The sequence below is a fragment of the Branchiostoma belcheri genome, unplaced genomic scaffold (assembly GCF_001625305.1).
Source record: "Branchiostoma belcheri isolate BF01 breed outbred unplaced genomic scaffold, Haploidv18h27 scaffold79, whole genome shotgun sequence".
Lineage (NCBI taxonomy): Eukaryota > Metazoa > Chordata > Leptocardii > Amphioxiformes > Branchiostomatidae > Branchiostoma > Branchiostoma belcheri.
Window position 1 is genome coordinate 63,392 of NW_017804453.1, and position 10,644 is coordinate 74,035.

General features: G+C 41.3%; 1 protein-coding gene across 1 annotated transcript in view; it reads right to left on the reverse strand.

Moving 5' to 3' along the window:
- Positions 1-4,210: 4,210 nt before the first annotated feature.
- LOC109485872 overlaps positions 4,211-10,644 on the reverse strand; it is a 12,815-nt gene continuing 6,381 nt past the window's right edge. Inside the window, exons 4-5 of the mRNA XM_019789544.1 lie at positions 5,880-5,975; positions 4,211-4,932 (exon numbers count right to left, since the gene is read on the reverse strand). Coding sequence (XP_019645103.1) covers positions 4,912-4,932; positions 5,880-5,975 — 117 coding nt within the window. The 3' untranslated portion in view covers positions 4,211-4,911. The remainder of the gene's footprint in view (positions 4,933-5,879; positions 5,976-10,644) is intronic.

Consider the following 10,644-nt stretch of genomic DNA (forward strand, 5'->3'; position numbering starts at 1 on the left):
ATTGCAAAAAGTCCTGTCCTTGGTGCTGAACACCATACATACACAGATATGAACTGCCGAGTTTCAAAAAAAGGTTGAACCATGTATACGTTTTTGTCACCATAAACCACCTTATTATCTCCCTACATTAGCGTTACCTACTCTATCTGTCAGCAAAAATCATTCAACCTGTCGACGCTGACCTAAAAATGAAATCGTTTTTGCTCGCCTGTACCTTATGATCCTGGCCATTCTTCACTGTCATCCCTCAATGGATTCAAGATTCCAGGAGATAAAATATCTTGACCCAAACACTTTTAATACTGCTCTTCCAGGTCGCTCACTTCATAACATTCAATCACCATGAGACAATCTTGAATTGTGTTCTCTTGAAATACATTGGCTGAGAAAGCAGCAGTGTCCAGATCTTCAAAACTCAGTTGTCTCTTTCCCCGTGATACGCGCAAAGTGTCGTATCTCATCGATGGAACAGAAGGTGATAAAATATTCATCCGTTATCAGTGTGTTTATTGTCACATGATCCTCGGCTGGAGGCCGTGAGGAAGTCGTGGAAGCGGCGATGGCTGCCGGGATAAGCGGGGTCGGTGCGGGGTTAATTGAGCAGGTGGGAGCGACTTACCGGCCTGTTCGGGGACTCAGAGAGGGGGAGGGAGGTGACACAGGGTTCGATGTGACCGAAGATAGTATGCTGTAGCGTGGGTACCATCCTCCATGCTTACTACCGTGGCAGCAAGCGAAAACGGAGAGCCAGCGGTAGCTACTGATGACAAAAGGAAGTAGCCTGGTACCATTATCCATCTATATCCCTATCTATCTTTAAAATGATATATGACACGTGATGGGAACATAGATGAAATGTTATTTGATATAAACAACAGTGCGTATGCGTAACGTTTTCAGCCCTGACTGCATCCATTGTGCTGAAGCCATTGGAAAATATGCATTCTTTGTAAATGGGTTAAAATCTAGGTTAGTTCTAGATCCTTAAAAAGTGTTTCATGCAAATCCGATATGTCCCATATGTTTGCCCTTTGCCTCTACCCACACAACACTACTAATCACCTCAGGCGAGGGGCATTTCCTCCGGTGTTAATTTGTGGAAAGAATAAATTAAGAAGTCGCGAATTATTTCCATTCCTTTTTGTGTCCCTGTAAGTCTTGGCCCAACTGATTAGATATTCGGAAATATTTGCATTCTTATCCAGACTAAGACGGTTTCTTGCGAGTAGGAGAATCTTTTATTTTAATAGTCGTATAATGTCAAAATCATTTCAAATGTATTTTCTTTTTGTTTCCTTGTACAATAATAGGGTATCCTCAATACACAACTTTAAGCACCACCTAAAGTTAGACGCAACGAAGACATATGGTGGGTGTCCATGGTACTGAAAGATAAATTATTCTGTTTCTACGTTTGTCTGTCGATTCCCGTCCAGATTCAGTAAGGTTTGAAAGGCCAGTTACTGTTTCAAGATACGGCAATATGCCAAATTGGTGGAGTTTGCAGTTTTCTGAATTTTATCTACAATTTTATGTAGACTTTTACCCGATAAAATTTATTAGTCTTCCTGTAGACCCACAAGAGTTCCTCGTTAATGTAGGAAGCTATTAGACAGCCCCGAAAGTGTGACGAATTGGGACCTTGAGTTTATGTACTGACGCACAGGTGTTTTACTATAGATGATGCATTGGGAATGAGCTAATTAGTTGTTTTATGGAGATGTCGTATAGCACAAATGATAGATTAATACATTAAAAAATTGCTACATCCCAGAAGATGGCATCAAGAAAATGTCATACCAATCACATTCGATCATGCAGCTGAGACCTTTGTTTGTATTTGTGTAGTCAAGGGAGTTGACGTTCATTTTAAAAGAAACTTTTTACCTGCGTGTACGGTGGTTTTGGTTTTCGGTGTCTGTTTGTATGTGTTGTCGTGGTTATTTTCACATGCGAGGCACGTCGAGAACGCTGAAAGGAAGTCAGGCCAAAGGTCCCAGGTTATCGAAGAAGTCTCATAATTAATCAAGGAAACTCACATTGAAAGTTACATAAAATTCTAAAAAAAGCCATTGCAGGCTATGGATAATGGATGATATGCTACGAGTGTTTTCCCAGCTTTACGATTCAGCTACTCGTAACAATCTGTTTCTAACTTGTAGATAAAGTTTATCTAAGGTGAACGTGAATGAAAATGAAAACAAAGGGACAAGATCAATCAACATAATTCGCTTTGAAAAAAAAAACTACACATGAATTCTACAAAGCCATTACAAACCGGAAGGGACACATGCTGTGGATGTTTTCCCAGCTTTATGACTGAGGTATTGGTAACAATCTGATACCAGCTTTGTCACCAGTATTGTATACGATATATGTGCCTCAAATACCCGGACTTATAGCAAAAATCCCTCTCAAAGAGCCAACGAAGTTCATGGCTTAATTTTTTCATCCTACAGCCTTTTGATCTCATTGGTTACTATCCCGCACACGAACGATCCACATCAAGAAACAAACCCTTGGGTGACATTGTTGGACCAGGCAAAGTCTCTCTTGATGGAGACAAATGACCACCTCTCGACCTTTTGGTATCTTTTCTACCAGACTAAACGTGCTCCTTTTTGGCTGCAGCAGTTCGCTTGGGATTTCGTTTTCCCCACAAAGTATCAACCACATTTAGCTATCACCCAAAAGTTTCCTTCTTGATGTTGATTGTTCTTGTGTATGATTCTGGCGTACCCAACCGCAAGGGGCCCATACTATACCCTTGAGGGATATTGGGTCTTGAGTGATGGTATCTGCTGCACATTACGCCTGCAAGAAAACACGGGTAGCGCTTAGGAACACAATACGTCAATCTAACATAATCCATTACTGGGTCCTCGGTGTTCGGAACAAACCTGAGAGAAAAAATGCTTCTGTGTATCTTTTAGGATCGGTAAGCCCACAAGATCAAACTGCTACTGTGTTGTATCCTGACACTTCTTTACAACTTTTATGCGGAAGTTGTTTTAAGTATCCGATCCATAAAATACAGTCCCACATGACCAACGCTCTATAGCAATTAAAGAGCACCGTTTTCATCGTGTGTAGAAACGCAGGTGCTTTTACGTTTCCAGACGTCCCGAGGCGAACTGCCTTTCGCGAAAACTCTTTGTTTTTATCAGTCAAACAGACAAATTGGCGACGCACTCAAGTTAAAGTAACTTATATCAGCACCCCCATCAATTGTGATAAGAATTAAACCGTAAGTAATAAACAAAAATATATGTTGTTAAATGAATGTATGCACTTTAAAAATTAACAATGCGATCTTGATTTTTACAGAGCAGTGAAACAGAAATTGCTGGTAGGACACGGGTTAAGTAATTTGAATCACAAGCTTGTTAAAGGCAAATTTGAGGTAAACCCACATGATGACATGCGTCAACAGCTAAACCGGAGATCATATCATGACCCCCCTGATGAATATGTTGAGTTTGATCTAGAGGTACTTTTTTCAACTCACACCCTCTACCTTGAACAATGTACCTTAAAGAGGTCAGCCACGATGAAACTTATGCCCCTACAGCCTGCGGAACATCCATCGCAGTAAAGTATGGGTCAAGTGATGTTTAAGTGCGGATATGTCAGACCATCAATGTTCAAGAAATTGATCTACTCTGGTACTTATTATAGTACAGACAGATTACGATTTTCATCCAAAGAAGCCTTCGTGTCTCTTGCATCACCAGGAAGGGACAATGTTTCGCCACAACACTGTTACAACGTACATTGTAAGTCCCTGTTACGCATTCAGGACCTTCCCTTGACTTTGCTCTCGGCCCCTCCAAACCAAGGCCGTCGCTGGAATCCATGATATTCTAGCTCCAGTCCACTCATTGTGATTGTATCCAAGCAGAATGTGACTTTCCCCACCTTGGATTGTCAAAATATATAGCAGACTGGTACAGAATTTTTTTTTAATTTTAGAAAAAAGACTAGTAAGCAACCTCGCCGACAACTCCAACTACAGATGACCTCGCTCACGACTCCCAATCATGGTTTGGGGAAGTTGGCCATGGTCGGCTATGTGTGACAGGGGCTTTTAAATGACCATCATATCGGTTGATCAATTTTCACACTCCACTCTCCACAATCGTATTGTATCAAAACGTTCTAGCTCACTTGTGATCAGAGAAAAAAATCTCACTCAGAAAGTTTGATACACATCATTTTATTCACATATATTACTGGCTCCGTTGCCATCCGTCCTATTTGAAAAGACGCCGCTGTTGTACTTACTTCATGAACTATAAGAGATAACTCTGTCTACTCGAGGGACCTGAAGTTTCTATCTTTCTGAACGTTCCACTCAAGAATATAATATCCATACTATTATTACACTCTGGTAAGGGTTGTTATCAATTCTCAACCGTTACTTTTTTACCATAGTTCTTTTTTTTACCATAGTGCATTAAGTACATTTTATATTATCACAGTATACAACGTTAACAAAGGTCCTCAGGAATTTTGAACGACAGAAAGTCTGCCTTTTGCGGTTTGCCTATTTGTTTAAAAAAAATGACGAATAAGACGATTGGGACTCCCGTATTATTGATTTGACTTTGTTTCAACAGTGGTTCGCTATCCTCGGAAATTCACAGGTGATTCAACCCAACAGTATATCATCACACTGCGCTCGGTTCTACCTTAACAACCAATTTACAGTAAGTGTGTCGGAATGCCACAGAGCTTTATCTACGTAATGGTCTCTAAAGTACAGCCGTTTTAGTTTTTTAAATGACGTTGGAGACAAAAGACGTATCCATCACGCTATGCCAATCCAATGTAGAACTCCTACTCCCTCAGCTGGTGGTTTTGATTTTTTTCCTGGTTAAGAAACAGACGGTAGTCGTTGATCACCGGATGTCATTCCAGTTCAGGTTTCATCTGTAAAAGAAATACATGTACATAATTTTTGTAAGTCAGATTTTTCACCGCTGAAAGTACGTATACGTATCTCTTTATTCCTATTAGAAACTGTGTGTTTGCGCGCATGTATTTGCTTGGGTCCGCAATAAAGTGATGGGATATTTGGTTACCGCGGGTACCGTAGATTGACCTTAAGGTCACGTTGGTAGACTAGGAGGAATCATACCCACTCATAGGGCGTGTCGGTGCAAGCTCTTGCAAATGATGACTAATTGACTGATTAACATATGCACACGTATCCCGGGTATGCCATAAAACACCTGTGGCACCTAAGTTGTATTCATGTATGGCGAACTTGTGTCCACAGGGTCAAGGCCTACTCTCCAGCTGCTAACCTCCCCTAGCCCCCATCATCACACACGGTGGGAACACACCTCAGTAATCCACCGACCTTTCTACCCGTGAAGCTAATCAAAGAACCTGGACTGGTGCTTTGGCTGTTTGAGAATTTTGTTCAAAGATACGGAAGCTGTATATAGTGAAAGACAGTCTTTCAAAGATACCATAGTAGCCTACCATACAGCCGACATTGATGTATGCAGTAGACTAAGATGTTTGGCAGTGACTAGGAGTAACATATCACCATATAAACTTCTGTTATACTCTATTCCAGGATTTCTCTTGAAGGGTTCAAGTAGTACATTCAAGTACATATCCGCATGTGACAACCCAAGCAATGTACATATTACACAATATTTGAAGAAATGCCTAAACCATAAAATTTCCACCAGTAATCTTAAAAGCACACTCTCACCCCCCCTCCACACACACACTCCATAACTATTTAGCAATAACTTCATTTCACTTCATTTCATATATCAATAACATGGCATGCAATGTAATGAATGCAGTGCCTCTGTGTTCTTCCGTTTGTGCCTGTACGTTAACGTTGGCAATCAACTTACATAATGCCGTTCCAGGTATCTTCGTATCGTTGGCCAGAGACGCTCAAACTTTGCCGCCACCTCATTTTCCAACTCCACCTCCTCGTCATCAGTCCTCTGGAAGAACAGAAGATGTGAAATGTCTGCCCGTTCTGCTAGGTCTTCATCATCTCCGCTTACAGTGATTTTATTTCTGATATGTTTGTCTATTTGTTTTTTGCTTGTGAGTCTCGTTGCTCGTTGACACCAAGCACAGCTGGGAATCATAACTAGCTTTAAACAACTCTTGCCTAAATGTGCAACGATTGTGTGTAACAAGTCGTTCGGTGTGATGTAACGTTAGCTAGCTGCCGCCGCGCTGCCTGCCTGCGAAGCTGGTGTATCACGCCGAAGGGCGGTTATACCAATTATACCGATACAGATACAGAGTACGTAGTTATTTGTTAGTTATAGTCACAGAACGTGAGAGGGGAAATGGTGTAACAGAAAACTGACAGGAAGGCCGAATTGAAGGTCAAAATGATCTGGGAGGAAAAGTGACAGTGGAGTATGCGCAGAATCAGCAAGAAATTAATGATAATGGACAAGACAAAATATCACAACTCTATCTAAATACATCACGGAGATATTTCTCTTGCGTTTGTTAAGAGAACATCCATCACGAACATTGCAACAGTTTTCTATCTTGTACTATCTCACATTCCTTATCGTCGACTCTTTCCACTCCTTCTGATTCCATCCATCATTGTGGCAGTTTCAAAACGTTACAAATGAAGCATTCCTGCAGAAATGCAAGATGGCTACAGTTTATGACTTCAGTACAAATCGTCCGGTAAAGAAGAATGAAATTCCAAAAGTAATCAAACGATCTGAAACTTCTTAAAACAAAGTAAATATTGATTCTCAGATGGCCTGACAGCCTCTTTAAAAAAACGAAGAAATTAAAAAAACAAAGAAAGAAGAAATTAAAAAGAATTGATCCGGATTCCGTGGCTAAAGGATATGTTTCGGTCACGGTTGGCGATCGCAGGCAGGCAATCCAAACGAGACCGCAATCAAGAGATAAAATCGCACGGCTGTAATGACAGCGAGACTTCCTGGCTCCAGTCTTTGAAAGAGTGATAATAGTTCAATCGATGTGAATTAATGTGTGTGGGGGAGGGGGTGTATATACACGCATCAAAGTCAGTTCATGTTTTAATTCCTTGTGTACTCTCTTTGTATATACTTTATACGGTCTGGACTAACAAAATGTGGTCGCCAAGAACATGTACATTTGCAACACCCTATGCATGTAAGTGAAGCTTTCCAGCCTACTGACTACGTTCCCATCGGTAAAAGTTTGCCAATCTCCGAGCAGATCCTTTGGTAGCCAATATAGTCTGTATCCAATAAGCAAGGCAGTAGCCAACAGGCTACCGGAGATTGGAAATCCGGAGGTAAGAATCAAACTAGACACCAATTAATGTTAACGTCAACGTCAAAATTTTCATTTCAGAAAACGCATGAGTGATATATAGCACGTACTTGTGAGGACGTTTTGTATCTATATCTTGTCCCGTGTGTTCAGGATAACGGTGCACAAAACCACGATGTAACTCCACAACTTTGACATGATAGGTTTGGAAATAACAATCGGAGCATGTCCATCGCATCAACTTTTTCCAAGTTCATTATTAGCCTATCGATCATGTATAAATCCTAATCAATTAACACATTGACCAGGCGAGTAGGCAGTGACTCTCTGGTGGGAACATTACGCGGTTGATGTCACAAAACAATCTTTGCCCTGGCGCCAGACTTCGTGAGATGGACGATGAATGGGTCAATATGCGTCATACTTGATTTTGTAATATATATAATTACGGTTGGATGCGGTTTGTGGAAAAAAAGAACAAGAAATCTGACATTTCAGACTTCTGGAAAGTATGTAATCGTAAACTTTCCGAATCCCCCCATGTCAACCTCTAATTCATGCTGGCTCGCCAGCAGATGTTGAGACTCTGACCCCCTGTTATTCTGCCTGTAAACCTTCCCTAAACCCGCGCGTGCTGTCAACCTTCTCCGTCAGGACAAACAGATCTAAATACACAAATCCATAGCTCAGTCACTCAAATTGCAAAAAAGAATGACAATCGCGATGACAACATTTTTTCAATTTGTTCGGACCCAGAATATGTTTTGTTGGTTGTACGAAGATGGGGTAATGGAAGACTTTCGTCTGATATTGGCAAGGTTTATCTGCGTTGGTAGAGTCGAATTCGAACTTTACTCCAACTAAAAACACTCTTTCTGCGAGATGAGGAGGGCATCTACAACAGAGCAACCAGGAAGGGGGGCGATATCGACTTCCAACAACCTTTGACACACTGCTGACGTAACAAGTGTATAAAGTCACGTGTCTTGGGCGATTGGGTCAGATAGCTGAAGAGGACTGAGTGATTCCGGTGAGTCCAATCTTTTGCGTTGGCGAAGAGCTCATTAACACTGCTTAGTGGAAAAACGTCTCAACGGCATTATTCAGAACTCGATAGTATAACTATTAGTACAGCGAGATGCGTTCACAGAATAGACGTATATGGCCTTCCGAATGCTCTGGAAGAGTCGCAGGTGGTCCATGATAGCGATTGATCTTTCTTAACGGCAATTAGCACCAGGTAATGTCTTCCCACTCATAGCGCCTCTCAGTGGAGAAATTCGTCCGTTAAATCCACTAGTAGTGAAAACACGACCTTGGGGCTAACGGAGCGCCTATCAGTTCTAACGTATCAGCCGCTGTGGGCTAGTGTGTTTCAACAGCCAGCTTCCCCCCAGGACGCAACATTTACCGTGAGCCCCCATCGGGACACCCGGCGTTTTTATCATATAAAGTGATTTCAAATCCTGATTAACGGTTGGTGCCTACCGCTGAGTGTGTCTCCCCGGGTTAGGCAGTGGGCGAACCAACAGTTATGTGTTCACACTTGAGATGCTCGTAACATAAGACCCTACTGCTGCTGCGCTTCTGGTTTGGACAGGTTAATAAAAAAGGCTCGCTGAAACATGATAGCTGCGATTGGGCCATAATATACCAAGGTAGTAAGTTGTTTTTTTTTTTTGCTTTTATTTCTCCCCCCCCCCCAATCCTTAAGTACAACAGATTTCAAGAGACCCAATGGCCGAAGCAGATTGAATATGCTTTTAGATGTCTCTCGCAATGCAAAAATAGCTAAATACACGAAAATTAATTTCTTATTAGAAAAGACACTGAAATGCACACAAGCCCACCTGATTGTAACAAGATATCGAAAATTTTACCGTTATTGTTTAGCAAGCAGCATTTCAAATAAGCTAGAGTTATTTTATATTTCTATTTTGTAGTTAATAGTTGACCATTACGAAAGTCACTGTTGCGTCAAGAAAGCTTCCTTCTGTATAAAAATAATTGGTTCACAGTTCGCGCGCCAAGGGAAGCTATCAGGTCACGAATCTACCATCGCCTTTGCGAAGAAAAAATAGTGGTGTCATGCTGGCTTAATTGTACATCTGCTATCGTGTCATCCGATTTGACTCGCGGCATGGCTGTCGTTCGATACGTGCCCTAAAATGTTGACAAAGCAAAATCGTCACGAAATTACGATGAAAACAGCAATGGCTTATAGTGGTTTTTATTACAGTACCCTACGGTACTCATGGCTATAAACCCATCTCAACTTATTTTAATCAATTCGACCGTTGTAAAATCGTGCGTTGCGTGCTTTTCTACCTCTGACGAAGACTTCGTGTCACGGAAATACCATAACATGTCAAAGTTGTTACTTGATGCAGCAGGAAACGATGAAGATCTCTGTAGAATTAACGTTTGTCAACACCTTTTAAAAAATTGCAACATAAAAAAGAAATGTTGCTTTTTCAAGTGGAATTTGGGCATAACTATACTGGATTGGTTCGGTCAAAGAGTTAATACATGGCCTCTTTGGAGTTAATGCTGCGTATGTTTATAAACGACCCATCAGGAACAGATACCAGTATTGATGTTTATGTTCAGGTCCGCGCCTGCACCTGTACCTGAACAAAGAAAAAGTTACATACAGGTACAGTACCGGTACATTGATATTCAGCTATTTTGAACATGATTTTTGCGGTACTGTACTGGTACTGGGTATCAGATATCACTCTACAAAACATCTCAGTGTTTCTCTGTTGGGATAGTTATGAAAGAGTTTTGTTATGCATGTTTTCAACACTGTGTAATCTCGCACACCCGAAGATACTTTAATCAAAAGGTTCACCTTTCCACCCCGTCACTTTCCATCCAACCATTCATACATCGAGAAGAAAATCTCGACGTCCAATTGCCTTCTGGCATTTTCCTGCATGTCTCAGTGTCCTGTGTGCTGTCAAATCAGACTACAGCCCATTCGTTAGACATGGCGTCTCTTCCAAAGCTTCTATAAACAGTTTACATCACGAAAACATCTCCGTAAACCAGTTTCCTTTTGTCCTATTTACGTTCGTGGTAGTTCATGAGTCTAGTGCATCTATACTGCCTTCTTCTGGGCGCTTATTCTTGTTATAAGTGTCGAACAATTCGTGCAAATTCACACACAGGTGCTTCAAAGGATCATTTTCTTGACTGATTAGGACCTAACAAAGCCATCAATTAGGATTTGCGGTGAAAACAAAACGCATCTGAAGCTCATTTTCCCCAGGCGTGTTACAGACTGCCCAGGATCATACAGCAATAGAGGGTTTCATTTATGTGTCATGACAAGCATCAACAAGGGGTTGGCGAAGACACTAAGCC